Raw genomic sequence first — 18974 nt, 5'->3', positions numbered from 1 at the left:
TTGAATCACTGCTGCAGCTCAGAGTCACTGAATCTCCCTCCACTATTACACCAGATCCACTCATCAACACTGAGACGCTCCTGGGTGAGTCTAACACAGAGAAACATTGATATCAGTAACAATCAGAATAAAGCTACCATCACAGACTACATTTGGAGGATTAATGTCACAATTACTGAAACATCATAAACTCACACATGACATTTAAAGTCACAGCATCAGAGTATTTCTCTCCATGTTCATTGATGGACTTGCACTTGTATTCTCCACTGTCATCAGAGCTGATGTTTGAGATGCTGTAGATTCTTCCAGATCCTACAATCGTTCCTCCTTTAAACCAGCTGAAGTTCAGATCAGGAGGGTTTGAATCACTGCTGCAGCTCAGAGTCACTGAATCTCCCTCCACTATTACACCAGATGGACTGATGGACACTGAGACGCTCTTGGGTGGGTCTAATAATAATTATCAGATTGTTTAAAATTTATTACAGTTTTTAAAATTACTAAAATGAACTGAAATGTTTAAAACAGTGAATTAGCATTCTATGTTTTATAATAAACTCACACATGATGTTTAGAGTCACAGAATCCGAGTATTTCTCTCCATGTTCATTGATGGACTTGCACTTGTATTCTCCACTGTCATCAGAGCTGATGTTTGAGATGCTGTAGATTCTTTCAGATCCTGCAATCGTTCCTCCTTTAAACCAGCTGAAGTTCAGAGCAGGAGGGTTTGAATCACTGCTGCAGCTCAGAGTCACTGAATCTCCCTCCACTAATACACCAGATGGACTGATGGACACTGAGACGCTCCTGGGTGGGTCTAAAAACAATCATCAAACTTATTGTGACAAGGATCATAGGTAACACTTTACAATATGGGTGCAGTAATATGCATTAGTTCATGCTTAATAAATACACTGATAATCATGACTCGTTAACAACTAAACCATTTATTAATGATTACTACACAAAGCTACAAAATCGGGAGACCTCTCAGCCGCCACCAGGTTCGCTTCTCTGTAGGCCCCTTACTGCTCAGAGTAGGCCTTCTACACGAGGAAAAGCTCCATCTACTGGTTCTGGAGGAGTCCGCCGCTGATGTCATTTTAGGACGCCCGTGGTTGGAGCAGCATAATCCAGTGATCTCCTGGAAGACTGGAGAAATACTGAAGTGGGGTGACGGCTGTTTCCCGGATTGCTTTCCATCACTTCCTGTTCCAGTCTCTCCACATCCTTCGAATCTTCCTGTATGCTCAACGTCGATCGAGAGTCCGGTGTAGAACCGTTCTGTTGATGTTCCAGCCTGTTCCACCCTTCAGTGACATCTTCTGCCCCACATGCGCTTCTAAGCTGCCTCCACACTGGTCATTACCTTTGCGCCATTGATCTGCTGCCGGGTAAGCCAGTGCCCCTTGGGAAGAACTACCCTCTAGCCCGTCCGGAGGAGAAGGCCATTGTGAAATACATCCAAGAGGCGCTCGACCAGGGTTCCATCCGTCCGACTACTTCCCCTACTGCATCCAGTTTCTTCTTCATTGCCAAAAAGGACAGAGGCTTGAGGCCTGGTATAGACTACCGAGCATTGAACAACATTGCTGTCAAATTCCGCTATCCTCTTCCTCTCGTCCCCGCGGCTATGGAACATCTCTGTGGTGCCACTGTGTTCACCAAGTTGGACCTCCACAGCGCGTACAACCTCATCTGGATATGTGAGGGGGACGAATGGAAGACAGCCTTCGTGACCCCTACTGGCCACTATGAGTATCTGGTCATGCCATATGGACAACTCCAATGCTTCCTTGGCTTCGCTAACTGCTATCGTTGCTTTGTACAAGACTACAGCTCCATCGCCAGTCCACTCACTCATCTTCTCTGCAACAAGCCCAAGTCTCTGTTCTGGTCCCCAGCAGCCTCAGCAGCTTTCGAGACCCTGAAGACCACCTTCAGCACGGCTTCAGCACTGCGCCTTCAGTAGGAAGGGTCCTTTCTCAGCAGCAGCGGAAGACTCCATCCATGCGCCTTCTTCTCCCGTAAGCTCAGCCTGGCGGAGGTCAACTATGAAATCGGCAACAGGTAGCTTCTGGCCATCATGCTTGCCCTTGAAGAAGTGGAGGCACTAGTTAGAGGGTGCTACACATCCCTTTCTGGTGCTCGCTGACCACAAAAACCTGGGGTATCTCCGTGAGACGAGACGACTGAACCCATGCCAGGCATGATGGGCGCTGTTCTTCACCCATTTCGACTTCACCATCTCCTTTTGCCCCTGGGTCCAAGAATATTAAGGCGGATGCTCTTTCCCGCATGGACAGTCTAGAAGAGAAGGTTGAAAGCCCCGAGCCCATTCTTCCAGAACAGATGTTCGTTAACCCCATAGTCTGGTCCGAAGAAACCCTACCCTCCGCCAGTGCTTCCACCAACATCCTACTGGGCTGCCCACTGGGCTTGCAGTACGTCATCTGAGCCAGATGTAACCCCCTCATTCACTCCTTGCACTCATCTTTGGGCACTGGCCACCCAGGAGTCAATGAAACCCTCTTGCTGCTAAGACAGCACTTTTGGTGGCCACACATGGCATCTGATGTCAGAAGGTACGATGTTGGGAGTGTGCCATGTCCAAGAGTCCCCGCCATCTTCCCTCCAGTAGACTCCGTCCTCTACCCATTCCCAACTGACCCTGGTCACACCTGGGAGTGGACTTCATCACCGACCTTCCCATCTCCGGGAACCACACCTGCATACTGGTCTTGGTGGATAAATTCTCAAAGTCGCCTAATTTCCCTGAGAGGGTTACCCACTGACATGGAAACTGCAGAGCTCATGTTTAATCATGTCTTCCGCTACTTCAGCATCCCCGAAGATATAGTATCAGATCGGGACCCCCAGTTCATCTCTAAGGTCTGGAAGGCATTCCATCAGGTCCTAGGTGTGACCGTCAGCCTCTCGTCAAGTCAAGTCAAGTCGTTTTATTTGTATAGCACATTTAACCGAACAATAGTTGACCCAAAGTGCTTTATAAGTTAAAACAGCGAAGGCAGAAATAATATGCCTTGACAATACATATAAATGAGTACAGGACTCCTTGAATACACTTAAATAATTGAATAAAACATAAACATAAATTATAAGGCTATAGAATATATCAAAAAATAAATAAATAAAATAATTAAAAGCGAGAGAGTAAAAGTGTGTTTTCAGATTTATCTTAAAACTGCCAATTGTATTACAGGACTTAATATGAAGTGGGAGGGAGTTCCAGAGTTTAGGAGCTATTACAGAAAAAGCTCTGTCCCCTCTGGTTTTAAAACGTGTCTTGGGGATAGCAAGTAGCTGTTGGGTTGCAGATTTAAGTATCATTTCCTAAGTAAGTAGACAAAAGCTCAGAAATATACAAAGGGGCTTGACCTTGTAGAGCTTTAAAAACAAAAAGATTTTAAAATCAATTCTGAATTTCACTGGTAACCAGTGGAGCTCAGCTAAAACTGGGGTTATGTGCTCACACTTTTTGGTGCCTGTGAGGAGTCTTGCAGCAGCATTCTGGACCAACTGAAGTCTATTTAAATTATATTTGGTTAGACCTGTGTACAAAGAATTACAGTAGTCTAAGCGTGAAGAAACCAAAGCATGAATTACTGTTTCAAGATCTTTCTTGGATAAAAAGTGCTTCAGCTTAGCTACTGCTGATAAAAACTACCTTTAACAACAGACCTAACTTGTTTATTAAAATTAAGAGAACTATCAAAAATGACACCTAGATTCCTGACCAGATTCTGCAAGTTAGATGACCAAGGGTCAAGGGCACTACTCCAGTGTTTTGAAGGTGTGGGGGATCCAAATAAGATCATCTCTGTTTTCTTGGTATTCAACTGGAGGAACTTTTCTGCCATCCATGATTTCTTGTCTTCCAAGCAGCTAAAAATAGTTTTGATATCTGAAGTACAACCAGGGGAAATGGGTAGATACAATAATGTATCATCGGCATAGCAATGGTATCTTAAGTTGTGCTTTTCAAGGATGGAGCCAAAGGGCAGCATGTATAGGGAGAATAGCAGGGGACCAAGAACTGATCCTTGAGGGACACAATTTTTAATCTCCACTGGAGGGGATGATTTAGCACCCAGTTTAACAGAGAATGTTCTCTCTGTCAGGTATGATTTAAACCATACCTAAGTAAGACGGGGCCCTGTAGTCCGACACTATTTTCCAGGCGATCAATAAGTAAACCATGATCAATAGTGTCAAAGGCAGCGCTAAGGTCAAGTAATGATAATGGAGGATAAGTAATGCACTTGATCCAGAGTCAATGGTAAGAAGAATGTCATTATAAACTTTAAGTAGTGCGGATTCTGTGCTATGTAGAGCTCTGAAACCAGATTGGAATGTATCCAATATGTTAAAATTAGTCAAGAAAGATGAGATCTGCTTGAAAACTGCTTTTTCCAGGATTTTAGAAATAAACGATAATTTAGAAATAGGTCTGAAATTTCCAGGATCATTAGGTTCAAGATATTTATTTATTTTTCAAAAATGGCGTGCTTAAAACCCGATGGAACTACGCCTGAGGGAAGTACCGCTCGTCGGGGCAGTCGATGGCTCGCTGGCGGTCGGCAGTTGATGGCTCGAGTTAGGCCGGGCAAAAAAAGCATGCCCGGGCCGTCCAAGATTGCAGGTGAGTGAGAACAGTATCTTCGAGAGATGTCCATGCACGTTATAATCCGATAGGACGAGCAGTGAAAAACATAATAAGCTTCAGTTCAGCTTCAACTTCAGGTAGAGCAAACAATCAACAGGCCAGGTGAGCTCCGGCAGCCAAACGCCCCAGCGTACACTCTGGCAGAAGTGATGAAGAGAAGAAGGTCAGGATACCACCCGCAGTCGAATGGGCAGAGAGAGAGGAAGATTCAGGAGATCAGCCGCTTCTTCCATACCTTCTGTTTTGGCCACCAGAACTCCAGGAACCAGTTCCTCGGGTGGGCAGAGTACACACAGAATTCCCTCCGTCAACATTCCACTGGGCTTAATAGCAATTCATATATTACTTAATCTATTAATCATATAGAATTGTTCATTAGTTGCTGATGCACTTATCATCAATAAATTGTTTAGTTCATTAACTCATGATTATCTGTGTATTAGTTAAGCAGTAATTAACGCATATTAGTGCACCCGTATTGTAAAGTGTTATCGGATCATTAAACATTTTTTTGCAACTATTTATTGATGGAAATTATAATAAACATGCTGAAATGTTCTACAGCATTTTGTTTTATAATAAACTCACACATGACGTTTAGAGTCACAGCATCAGAGTATTTCTCTCCATGTTCATTGATGGACTTGCACTTGTATTCTCCACTGTCATCAGAGCTGATCTTTGAGATGCTGTAGATTCTTCCAGATCCTACAATCGTTCCTCCTTTAAACCAACTGAAGCTCAGAGCAGGAGGGTTTGAATCACTGCTGCAGCTCAGAGTCACTGAATCTCCCTCCACTATTACACTAGATGGACTGATGGACACTGAGACGCTCCTGGGTGGGTCTAATAATAATTATCAGATTATTTAAGACTTTTTACAGTTTTTAAAATTACTAATATGAACTGAAATGTTTAAAACAGCGAATTGGCATCTTATGTTTTATAATTAACTTACACATAACATTTAAAGTCACAGCATCAGAGTTTTTCTCTCCATGATCATTGATGGACTTGCACTTGTATTCTCCACTGTCATCAGAGCTGATGTTTGAGATGCTGTAGATTCTTCCAGATCCTACAATCGTTCCTCCTTTAAACCAGCTGAAGTTCAGAGGAGGAGGGTTTGAATCACTGCTGCAGCTCAGAGTCACTGAATCTCCCTCCACTATTACACCAGATGGACTGATGGACACTGAGACGCTTCTGGGTGGGTCTAAAACAGATAAAATAAATGTTATATTCATGTTTTGTGATTGTTGTTGCTCTTTTTTGTTGAGAGTTACTGGATCATCATTAACTCAAACATGGTGTTAGAACCAAAAAAGCATTAATAATGTTGTAATATTTTTTCCTTATATTAAGAATAATTTTATGTTCTTGAAAAAAGTGTGTTTAGGTTCATTTTTGTATCACTTGCCTGTGACTAGTTATATATGTATTACATATGCATAAGAAAGGAAGAGTATAGTCAAAGAGGTAGACGGAAACAGACGGTGACATTTTCTTGTTTTGTAACTGGAATAAGTGGAACAAATTTGTTTTGAGTTCCTTTTGTACTATAACAAGAAAAAGAAAAAGTAAACATGTCAAGAAAAGTTTGGATTCACGTGTCAAGTCCTTTGTGTCAAAAGTAGTTTGGCGACTTTTTGCCCCGAGTCTCTAATGAGAGATTTGAATTTAAGAGGCAGAAAGATGGAGATTCTTCTTCGTACTATGGGACAAGAAAAACATGTACATAGTTATATTCTGTCAGACCTGGAAATAAATGGCTTGGAAAGTAAACACTACATAGAACTTCCTAAGGTTTTCACTCAGAAAGAGATTCCTGTGAACCAGGAAAATATCCCTCATCAAAAGGACCTGGAAAAATGGCCATACCTGCGACAGGTTACCTCCCTCATCTAAATGCAGAGGTAGGCTTGCTGACTGGCGCTAATGCAGCGTTCTCGGGTAAGAGGTAGCCTGTGAGCACCTCATCAACCCGCGGCACCGCTGCATAGCCTGCCTCAGCCGCTCCCAGCACATTGGCAAAATCAAGCACTGGGGGATTTAATAAGCGGGCTGAGAACAGCCTTTCCCATGACCTGCTCAACTTGTTGTGCAGATCGGGGAAGAAAGGAAGACCCCGGCGGGGAGGCTGAGCCCTGTGTTTGAAAAAGCGGTCATCCAGCTTATTATGCGGCTGGATGTTAATATTTCCTGTCGCCAATCTAACTTAAGCTTTGCCACAGCGCGAGAAAAAACCTCCACAAGCTTCTCCTTAGCGGGCGAGTGGGGTGGCGACTGCCCCACATCACCCGCCTCGGTGCTCATGGCGACTGACTCCTCAAAGTCCGACAGCCTTTGCACCGGATCCTCCACCTCACGGGAAGAAGCTGCTTCGCGGGCTTCCGCACGTAGTGGGAGGATGTCTGAATTGTCAGACGAGGACAAAGAGGATACTTCAGCAGTACCCAGTCCCGCCGACAGATCCATCTGTGAGCCCCATGATCTGTGGCGCCGCGCTGCCTCAGCAACCACGGGCCCAGAATCACGAGGCTCACGAGGCTGGCCGGCCTCATCAAACACGGCCAGCCACGAGCGAAGCACCCTCAGCGGCAACTTATCACATTCACCACAGGCCGCTCCCTCGAGAGAGGTCCGGGCATGCTGCACGGCGAGGCACTGCACACAGAGCTGGTTTGTGTCAGTGCCCGAAAGGAAACGCGGACACGGAGGTACACACCACCTGAACTGCTCACTTGCCATATCTCACAGTATATATATTTTGACAAACAACACACAGCAGACAAGCAATTCACACAGAGTGCTTCACTGAAGAGCAGAAAGCTAACCGCACTATGAGCCGGCGTCCCTTTGCACTTTCCAGGTATGCCGGCACTAGCTACGTCATGCCGCAACACATATCAGGATTGGACTGTTTTCATTCACGCATCAGCTGGAGGCGTACCCCAAAGTGCCATCTACAATGACGCAGTGCGAGTTCCCTCGAGAAGGGAACTGAGTTTGATTCGCTACAGTCAAAGACAGACATTCCTTGATGAATTCAAGTCTTTGCAAAGAGGTAATCCTGTCAAAAGAAGTAGGTCTCTGTCCAAACATGCTCCTGTGTTGCAAGACGGCATACTCCGAGTAGGTGGTCATTTAAATCAGTCTGCAATGCCAGAATTTGCCAAGCATCCAGCCAGTCTTGACAAAAGGCAGCACATTATTTCTTTGATTAATGTGTAGAAGATTAAATGCCAAAGCCAATGAACAGAAAATGGCAGAACTACCCAGAGATCAGCTGTTGCCAGATGATCTGCTCTTTACACATGTGGGTGTGGATTATTTTGGGGCCTTCTTAGCAAAGCGAGCATGCAGCGTTGGGAAGAGATATGGAGTGCTTTTTACTTGTCTGACTATAAGAGCAGTTCATATTGAGGTGGCCAGCAGTCTTGATACCTCATCGTGCATCAACCCCATAAAACGTTTCATCCGCAGGAGGGGTTAGGTGCCTACAATTCCATTGGACAATGGTACAAACTTCATTGGTGCTGAAAAAGAGCTTAAAGAAGCCATCCAAGAATTGGATCATTCCAAAATAGCAGAAGTTCTTGTCCAAAAAAGTATTAAATGGATATTTATTTGTGGGAGAGTGTGGGAGAGACAAATATGCACAGTACGAAAGATTTTCAATTCTGTACTAAATCAACAGATATTAGATGAGGAAGGGCTTTACACATGTTTGTGTGAAGTAGAAGCCATTATAAATGACCCACTGACTACAAAAGTGTCAGATGATCCAAATGACTTAGAGCCTCTGGCTCAGAATCATCTTTTGCTGATGAAAAAAGTTTTTGTGAAAGAGGACTGTTATTTCTCGCAGAAGGTGGAGACAAATTCAGTACATGGCAAACCTTTTTTAGTCAAGATGGACTAAGGAATACTTGCCTCTCTTGCAGGAATGACAGAAGTGGCAGAACTTGAAAATAAACTTGGTACCAGGAGACATTGTCCTCATTGTGGATAATTCAGCCCCAAGAAATTATTGGATATTGAGAAGAATAATCAAGACCATACCAGATGCTTCTGTGATATTGTTCAACGAGCTTGTGTTCAGACAAAAACATGTCAGTTGGACAGGCCAATAACAAAGCTATGCTTATTGCAAGAAGCTGAAGAAGAAGAAAAAAAAATTACATAGAGACTGTGAAAAAAAAAATCATGGACATTATAAGTCTCTAGAATAATTGATCAAAGGAACAAAATTATTGTCATGACTCTATTCTTGTATAGATGAAGATAATTGTTGTGGTCCCGCCATAAACAATTAGGGACCGGCGTGTTAGAGCCAAAACAGCATTAAGAATTTTGTAATATATATATATATATATATATATATATATATATATATATATATATATATATATAACAATAATTATGTTCCCTGAGAGGGAACGAGCACTGCGTCGCACCGCCACACCTCGGCATGCCTGGAGCGCATGCTTCAGAGCAATAGCTGCCGCCTTTATGCGCCGGCTCCCCTTTTATACTTCCGGGTATGCCGTCACAATAACGTCATGACGCACGCCAATCGGATTGGACTAGTGTCTATTCGGACTTCAGATTCACTGATGCTTAGGGAGCATCCCCATTTTGTCGTTCCAAAGCAGTTCTCGTTCCCTCTCAGGGAACAAGGGTTATATACATAACCCGAGCCGTTATATATGTATTACGTATGCGTAAAAAAAAAGAGTAGAAGAGTATAGTCGAAGACAAATTTCTTTGTGGAAATGGTGAAGAACATGGCATGGGTCGCCATTACACATGGAATTTACATAATAATATGATTAATAAAACTCACACATAATGTTTAAAGTCACAGCATCAGAGTATTTCTCTCCATGTTCATTGATGGACTTGCACTTGTATTCTCCACTGTCATCAGAGCTGATCTTTGAGATCCTGTAGATTCTTCCAGATCCTACAATCGTTCCTCCTTTAAACCAGCTGAAGTTCAGAGCAGGAGGGTTTGAATCACTGCTGCAGCTCAGAGTCACTGAATCTCCCTCCACTATTACACCAGATGGACTGATGGACACTGAGACATTCTTGGGTGAGTCTGAAAATGACAAATAAAAGTATATTTTAATGTTTTGTGATTGTAAATCTATTCATTTGATGGTCACCACAGTTACTGAAACGTCACAAACTCACACATGACGTTTAGAGTCACAGCATCAGAGTATTTCTGTCCATGTTCATTGATGGACTTGCACTTGTATTCTCCACTGTCATCAGAGCTGATGTTTGAGATGCTGTAGATTCTTCCAGATCCTACAATCGTTCCTCCTTTAAACCAGCTGAAGTTCAGAGCAGGAGGGTTTGAATCACTGCTGCAGCTCAGAGTCACTGAATCTCCCTCCACTATTACACCAGATGGACTGATGGACACTGAGACGCTCCTGGGTGGGTCTAAAACAGATAAAAGAAACAGTATTTTTATGTTTTGTGATTGCTATGAGGTACACTGAAACAAGAAAAGCTTCGAGCTAGACAGTCTTTTGACCGTGGCATTTTCTTGTTTTGTAAGTGGAATAAGTGGAAAGAATTTGTGTTTTGAGTTCCTTTTGTTCTGTAGCAAGACAAAGAAAAAGTAAACATGTCAAGAAACGTTTGGATTCACACGTCACATCCCTTGCGACAAAGCTTATGGAAATGGTGAAGAACATGGCACGAATCGCCATTACACATGGAATTTACATGATACTATGATTAATAAAACTCACACATAATATTTAAAGTCACAGTATCAGAGTATTTCTCTCCATGTTCATTGGTGGACTTGCACTTGTATTCTCCACTGTCATCAGAGCTGATGTTTGAGATGCTGTAGATTCTTCCAGATCCTACAATCGTTCCTCCTTTAAACCAGCTGAAGTTCAGAGCAGGAGGGTTTGAATCACTGCTGCAGCTCAGAGTCACTGAATCTCCCTCCACTATTACACCAGATGGACTGATGGACACTGAGACGCTCCTGGGTGGGTCTAAAACAGATTAAAGAAATGGTATATTTATGTTTTGTGATTGCTATTGCTCTTTTTTTGGTTGTTGTTAAGAGTTACTGCACCATCATTAGCTCAAACATGGTGGTAGAGTCAAAACAGCATTAAGAATTTTCTAATATTTTCCTTATATTAAGAATAATTATGTTCCTTGAAAAAGTTTGTTTAGGTTAGCTTTTGTATCACGTGACTGTGACTAGTTATATATGTACTACTTATGCGTAAGAAAAGAAGAGTATAGTCGAAGAGGTAGACGGAAACAAGAAAAGCTTAGAGCTAGACAGTCTTTTGACCGTGGCATTTTCTTGTTTTGTAAGTGGAATAAGTGGAAAGAATTTGTGTTTTCAGTTCCTTTTGTTCTGTAGCAAGACAAAGAAAAAGTAAACATGTCAAGAAACGTTTGGATTCACGCATCACATCCTTTGCGACAAAGCTTATGGAAATGGTGAAGAACATGGCACGGATTGCCCTCACACATGGAATTTACATAATACTATGATTAATAAAACTCACACATGACGTTTAGAGTCACAGCATCAGAGTATTTCTCTCCATGTTCATTGATGGACTTGCACTTGTATTCTCCACTGTCATCAGAGCTGATGTTTGAGATGCTGTAGATTCTTCCAGATCCTACAAACGTTCCTCCTTTAAACCAGCTGAAGTTCAGAGCAGGAGGGTTTGAATCACTGCTGCAGCTCAGAGTCACTGAATCTCCCTCCACTATTACACCAGATGGACTGATGGACACTGAGACGCTCCTGGGTGGGTCTAAAACAGATTAAAGAAATGAATGGTATATACAATTTTTTGTGAATGTTAATACTCTTTTTTGTTGTTAAGAGTTACTGGACCATCATTAGCTCAAACATGGCATTTAAATATTACTAAGATTAATACAACTCACACATGATGTTTAAAGTCACATCATCAGAGTATTTCTCTCCATGTTCATTGATGGACTTGCACTTGTATTCTCCACTGTCGTCAGAGATGATGCTTGAGATGCTGTAGATTCTTCCAGATCCTACAATTGTTCCTCCTTTAAACCAGCTGAAGTTCAGAGCAGGAGGGTTTGAATCACTGCTGCAGCTCAGAGTCACTGAATCTCCCTCCACTATTACACCAGATGGACTGATGGACACTGAGACGCTCCTGGGTGGGTCTAAAACAGATAAAATAAATGTTATATTCATGTTTTGTGATTGTTGTTGCTCTTTTTTGTTAAGAGTTACTGGATCATCATTAGCTCAAACATGGTGTTAGAACAAAAAAAAAAGCATTAATAATGTTGTAATATTTTTTCCTTATATTAAGAATAATTTTATGTTCTTGGAAAAAGTGTGTTTAGGTTCGTTTTTGTATCACTTGCCTGTGACTAGTTATATATGTATTACATATGCATAAGAAAGGAAGAGTATAGTCAAAGAGGTAGACTGAAACAGACGGTATTTTGACAGTGACATTTTCTTGTTTTGTAACTGGAATAAGTGGAACGAATTTGTTTTGAGTTCCTTTTGTACTATAACAAGAAAAAGAAAATGTAAACATGTCAAGAAAAGTTTGGATTCACGTGTCAAGTCCTTTGTGTCAAAAGTAGTTTGGCGACTTTTTGCACCGAGTCTCTAATGAGAGATTTGAATTTGAGAGGCAGAAAGATGGAGATTCTTCTTCGTACTATGGGACAAGAAAAACATGTACATAGTTATATTCTGTCAGACCTGGAAATAATTGGCTTGGAAAGTAAAGACTACATAGAACTTCCTAAGGTTTTCACTCAGAAAGAGATTCCTGTGAACCAGGAAAATATCCCTCATCAAAAGGACCTGGAAAAATGGCCATACCTGCGACAGGTTACCTCCCTCATCTAAATGCAGAGGTAGGCTTGCTGATTGGCGCTAATGCAGCGTTCTCGGGTAAAAGGTAGCCTGTGAGCACCTCATCAACCCGCGGCACCGCTGCATAGCCTGCCTCTGCCGCTCCCAGCACATTGGCAAAATCAAGCACTGGGGGATTTAATAAGCGGGCTGAGAACAGCCTTTCCCATTACCTGCTCAACTTGTTGTGCAGATCGGGGAAGAAAGGAAGACCTCGGCGAGGAGGCTGAGCCCTGCGTTTGAAAAAGCGGTCATCCAGCTTATTATGCAGCTGGATGTTCATTTTTCCTGTCGCCAATCTAACTTAAGCTTGGCCACAGCGCGAGACAAAACCTCCACAAGCTTCTCCTTAGCGGGCGAGTGGGGTGGCGACTGCCCCACATCACCCGCCTCGGTGCTCATGGCGACTGACTCCTCAAAGTCCGACAGCCTTTGCACCGGATCCTCCACCTCACGGGAAGAAGCTGCTTCGCGGGCTTCCGCACGTAGTGGGAGGATGTCTGAATTGTCAGACGAGGACAAAGAGGATACTTCAGCAGTCCCCAGTCCCGCCGACAGATCCATCTGTGAGCCCCATGATCTGTGGCGCCGCGCTGCCTCAGCAACCACGGGCCCAGAATCACGAGGCTCACGAGGCTGGCCGGCCTCATCAAACACGGCCAGCCACGAGCGAAGCACCCTCAGCGGCAGCTTATCACATTCACCACAGGCCGCTCCCTCGAGAGAGGTCCGGGCATGCTGCACGGCGAGGCACTGCACACAGAGCTGGTGTGTGTCCGTGCCCGAAAGGAAACGCGGACACGGAGGCACACACCGTCTGAACTGCTCACTTGCCATATCTCACAGTATATATTTTTGACAAACAACACACAGCAGACAAGCAATTCACACAGAGTGCTTCGCTGAAGAGCAGAAAGCTAACCGCACTATGAGCCGGCGTCCCTTTGTACCTTCCAGTTATGCCGGCACTAGCTACGTCATGCCGCAACACATATCAGGATTGGACTGTTTTCATTCACGCATCAGCTGGAGGCGTACCCCAAAGTGTCATCTACAATGATGCAGTGCGAGTTGCCTCGAGAAGGGAACTGAGTTTGATTCGCTACAGTCAAAGACAGACATTCCTTGATGAATTCAAGTCTTTGCAAAGAGGTAATCCTGTCAAAAAAAGTAGGTCTCTGTCCAAACTTGCTCCTGTGTTGCAAGACGGCATACTCCGAGTAGGTGGTCATTTAAATCAGTCTGCAATGCCAGAATTTGCCAAGCATCCAGACAGTCTTGACAAAAGGCAGCACATTATTTATTTGATTAATGTGTAGAAGATTAAATGCCAAAGCCAATGAACAGAAAATGGCAGAACTACCCAGAGATCAGTTGTTGCCAGATGATCTGCTCTTTACACATGTGGGTGTGGATTATTCTGGGCCCTTCTTAGCAAAGCGAGCATGCAGTGTTGGAAAGAGATATGGAGTGCTTTTTACTCGTCTGACAATAAGAGCAGTTCATATTGAGGTGGCCAGCAGTCTTGATACCTCATCGTGCATCAACCCCATACAACGTTTCATCCGCAGGAGGGGTTAGGTGCTTACAATTCGATTGGACAATGGTACAAACTTCATTGGTGCTGAAAAAGAGCTTAAAGAAGCCATCTTGTCCAAAGAAGTATTAAATGGATATTTAATTGTGGGAGAGTGTGGGAGAGACAAATATGCACAGTACGAAAGATTTTCAATTCTGTACTAAATCAACAGATATTAGATGAGGAAGGGCTTTACACATGTTTGTGTGAAGTAGAAGCCATTATAAATGACCCACTGACTACAAACGTGTCAGATGATCCAAATGACTTAGAGCCTCTGGCTCAGAATCATCTTTTGCTGATGAAAAAAGTTTTTGTGAAAGAGGACTGTTATTCTCGCAGAAGGTGGAGACAAATTCAGTACATGGCAAACCTTTTTTAGTCAAGATGGACTAAGGAATACTTGCCTCTCTTGCAGGAATGACAGAAGTGGCAGAAACTGAAAATAAACTTGGTACCAGGAGACATTGTCCTCATTGTGGATAATTCAGCCCCAAGAAATTATTGGATATTGAGAAGAATAATCAAGACCATACCAGATGCTTCTATGATATTGTTCAACGAGCTTGTGTTCAGACAAAAACATGTCAGTTGGACAGGCCAATAACAAAGCTATGCTTATTGCAAGAAGCTGAAGAAGAAGAAGAAAAAAATTACATAGAGACTGTGAAAAAAAAAATCATGGACATTATAAGTCTCTAGTATAACTGATCAAAGGAACAAAATTATTGTCATGACTCTATTCTTGTATAGATGAAGATAATTGTTGTGGTCCCGCCATAAACAATTAGGGACCGGCGTGTTAGAGCCAAAACAGCATTAATAATTTTGTAATATATATATATATATATATATATATATATATATATATATATATATATATATATATATATATATATATATATATAAAAAAAAAAACAATAATTATGTTCCCTGAGAGGGAACGAGCACTGCGTCGCACCGCCATACCTCGGCATGCCTGGAGCGCATGCTTCAGAGCAATAGCTGCCGCCTTTATGCGCCGGCTCCCCTTTTATACTTCCGGGTATGCCGTCACAATGACGTCATGACGCACGCCAATCGGATTGGACTAGTGTCTATTCGGACTTCAGATTCACTGATGCTTAGGGAGCATCCCCATTTTGTCGTTCCAAAGCAGTTCTCGTTCCCTCTCAGGGAACAAGGGTTATATACATAACCCGAGCCGTTATATATGTATTACGTATGCGTAAAAAAGAAGAGTAGAAGAGTATAGTCGAAGACAAATTTCTTTGTGGAAATGGTGAAGAACATGGCATGGGTCGCCATTACACATGGAATTTACATAATAATATGATTAATAAAACTCACACATAATGTTTAAAGTCACAGCATCAGAGTATTTCTCTCCATGTTCATTGATGGACTTGCACTTGTATTCTCCACTGTCATCAGAGCTGATCTTTGAGATCCTGTAGATTCTTCCAGATCCTACAATCGTTCCTCCTTTAAACCAGCTGAAGTTCAGAGCAGGAGGGTTTGAATCACTGCTGCAGCTCAGAGTCACTGAATCTCCCTCCACTATTACACCAGATGGACTGATGGACACTGAGACATTCTTGGGTGAGTCTGAAAATGACAAATAAAAGTATATTTTAATGTTTTGTGATTGTAAATCTATTCATTTGATGGTCACCACAGTTACTGAAACGTCACAAACTCACACATGACGTTTAGAGTCACAGCATCAGAGTATTTCTGTCCATGTTCATTGATGGACTTGCACTTGTATTCTCCACTGTCATCAGAGCTGATGTTTGAGATGCTGTAGATTCTTCCAGATCCTACAATCGTTCCTCCTTTAAACCAGCTGAAGTTCAGAGCAGGAGGGTTTGAATCACTGCTGCAGCTCAGAGTCACTGAATCTCCCTCCACTATTACACCAGATGGACTGATGGACACTGAGACGCTCCTAGGTGGGTCTAAAACAGATAAAAGAAACGGTATTTTTATGTTTTGTGATTGCTATGAGGTACACTGAAACAAGAAAAGCTTCGAGCTAGACAGTCTTTTGACCGTGGCATTTTCTTGTTTTGTAAGTGGAATAAGTGGAAAGAATTTGTGTTTTGAGTTCCTTTTGTTCTGTAGCAAGACAAAGAAAAAGTAAACATATCAAGAAACGTTTGGATTCACACGTCACATCCCTTGCGACAAAGCTTATGGAAATGGTGAAGAACATGGCATGGATCGCCATTACACATGGCATTTAAATAATACTATGATAAATAAAACTCACACATGACATTTAAAGTCACATTATCAGAGTATTTCTCTCCATGTTCATTGATGGACTTGCACTTGTATTCTCCACTGTAGTCAGAGCTGATGTTTGAGATGCTGTAGATTCTTCCAGATCCTACAATCGTTCCTCCTTTAAACCAGCTGAAGTTCAGAGCAGGAGGGTTTGAATCACTGCTGCAGCTCAGAGTCACTGAATCTCCCTCCACTATTACACCAGATGGACTGATGGACACTGAGACGCTCCTGGGTGGGTCTAAAACAGATTAAAGAAATGGTATATTTATGTTTTGTGATTGCTATTGCTCTTTTTTTGGTTGTTGTTAAGAGTTACTGCACCATCATTAGCTCAAACATGGTGGTAGAGTCAAAACAGCATTAAGAATTTTCTAATATTTTCCTTATATTAAGAATAATTATGTTCCTTGAAAAAGTGTGTTTAGGTTAGCTTTTGTATCACGTGACTGTGACTAGTTATATATGTACTACTTATGCGTAAGAAAAGAAGAGTATAGTCGAAGAGGTAGACGGAAACAAGAAAAGCTTAGAGCTAGACAGTCTTTTGACCGTGGCATTTTCTTGTTTTGTAAGTGAAATAAGTGTAAAGAATTTGTGTTTTCAGTTCCTTTTGTTCTGTAGCAAGACAAAGAAAAAGTAAACATGTCAAGAAACGTTTGGATTCACGCATCACATCCTTTGCGACAAAGCTTATGGAAATGGTGAAGAACATGGCACGGATTGCCCTCACACATGGAATTTACATAATACTATGATTAATAAAACTCACACATGACGTTTAGAGTCACAGCATCAGAGTATTTCTCTCCATGTTCATTGATGGACTTGCACTTGTATTCTCCACTGTCATCAGATCTGATGTTTGAGATGCTGTAGATTCTTCCAGATCCTACAAACGTTCCTTCTTTAAACCAGCTGAAGTTCAGAGCAGGAGGCTTTGAATCACTGCTGCAGCTCAGAGTCACTGAATCTCCCTCCACTATTACACCAGATGGACTGATGGACACTGAGACGCTCCTGGGTGGGTCTGAAACAGATTAAAGAAACAGTATATTTATGTTTTGTGATTGCTATTGCTCTTTTTTGGTTGTTAAGAGTTACTGAACCGTCATTAGCTCAAACATGGTGTTAGAGCCAAAACATTATTAATAATTTTGTAATATTTCTCCTTATTTTAATAATAACAATGTTATTTGAAAAAGTGTGTTTAGGTTAGTTTTTGTATCACGTGACTGTGACTAGTTATATATGTATTAAGTATGCGTAAGAAAAGAAGAGTATAGTCGAAGAGGTAGATGGAAACAAGAAAAGCTTAGAGCTAGACAGTCTTTTAACCGTGACATTTTCTTGTTTTGTAAACTGGAAGTGGAAAGATTTTGTGTTTTGAGTTCCTTTTTGTACTGTAACAAGACTAAGAAAAAGTAAACATTTCAAGAACAGTTTAGATTCACGTGTCAATTCCTTTGTGCTGAAGCTTACGGAGATGGTGAAAAACATGGAATGGGAAGCCATTACACATGGCATTTAAATAATACTATGATTAATACAACTCACACATGACCTTTAGAGTCACAGCATCAGAGTATTTCTCTCCATGTTCATTGATGGACTTGCACTTGTATTCTCCACTGTCATCAGAGCTGATGTTTGAGATGCTGTAGATTCTTCCAGATCCTACAATCGTTCCTCCTTTAAACCAGCTGAAGTTCAGAGCAGGAGGGTTTGAATCACTGCTGCAGCTCAGAGTCACTGAATCTCCCTCCACTATTACACCAGATGGACTGATGGACACTGAGACACTCCTGGGTGGGTCTAACACAGATTAAAGAAACTGTATATTAATGTTTTGTGATTGCTATTGCTCGTTTTTGTTGTTAAGAGTTACTGAACCATCATTAGCTCAAACATGGTGTTAGAGCCAAAACAGCATTAATACTTTTGTAATATTTCTCCTTATATTAATAATAACAATGTTCTTGGAAAAAGTGTGTTTAGGTTAGTTTTTGTATCACGTGACTGTGACTAGTTATATATGTATTACGTATGCGTAAGAAAAGAAGAGTATAGTCGAAGAGGTTGATGGAAACAAGAAAAGCTTAGAGCTAGACAGTTTTTTGACCGTGAAATGTTCTTATTTTGTAAGTGGAAAGAATTTGTGTTTTGAGTTCCTTTTGTTCTGTAGCAAGACAAAGAAAAAGTAAACATATCAAGAAAAGTTTGGATTCACACGTCACATCTTTTGTGACAAAGCTTATGGAAATGGTGAAGAACTTGCTTGCCTGTGTGTAACCTTTTGCATGTTTTATGGACTACGACTTTGGATTACCCTTCAATAAATACTGCGTTTGGATCTTCCAGGACCTTCCAGAGCCTCGTGTCGTCTCAGCAGACCTTCAGAGCCTCGTGTCGTCTCAGCAGACCTTCCAGAGCCTCGTGCCGTCTCAGCAGACCTTCCAGAGCCCAGTGTCTTCTCAGCAGAT

General features: G+C 42.1%; 1 protein-coding gene across 1 annotated transcript in view; it reads right to left on the bottom strand.

Moving 5' to 3' along the window:
* Positions 1–2584: 2584 nt before the first annotated feature.
* LOC137073735 (sialoadhesin-like) overlaps positions 2585–18974 on the bottom strand; it is a 40381-nt gene continuing 23991 nt past the window's right edge. Inside the window, exons 11-25 of the mRNA XM_067442441.1 lie at positions 18049–18306; positions 17264–17521; positions 16475–16732; positions 15903–16160; positions 15550–15807; positions 11651–11908; positions 11257–11514; positions 10468–10725; positions 9896–10153; positions 9562–9800; positions 6941–7360; positions 6738–6840; positions 5652–5909; positions 5282–5539; positions 2585–2781 (exon numbers count right to left, since the gene is read on the bottom strand). Coding sequence (XP_067298542.1) covers positions 2585–2781; positions 5282–5539; positions 5652–5909; positions 6738–6840; positions 6941–7360; positions 9562–9800; positions 9896–10153; positions 10468–10725; positions 11257–11514; positions 11651–11908; positions 15550–15807; positions 15903–16160; positions 16475–16732; positions 17264–17521; positions 18049–18306 — 3797 coding nt within the window. The remainder of the gene's footprint in view (positions 2782–5281; positions 5540–5651; positions 5910–6737; positions 6841–6940; positions 7361–9561; positions 9801–9895; positions 10154–10467; positions 10726–11256; positions 11515–11650; positions 11909–15549; positions 15808–15902; positions 16161–16474; positions 16733–17263; positions 17522–18048; positions 18307–18974) is intronic.

This window comes from Pseudorasbora parva, chromosome 4 (genome assembly GCF_024679245.1).
Source record: "Pseudorasbora parva isolate DD20220531a chromosome 4, ASM2467924v1, whole genome shotgun sequence".
NCBI lineage: Eukaryota > Metazoa > Chordata > Actinopteri > Cypriniformes > Gobionidae > Pseudorasbora > Pseudorasbora parva.
This window is presented reverse-complemented; position numbering and strand designations above follow the sequence as displayed.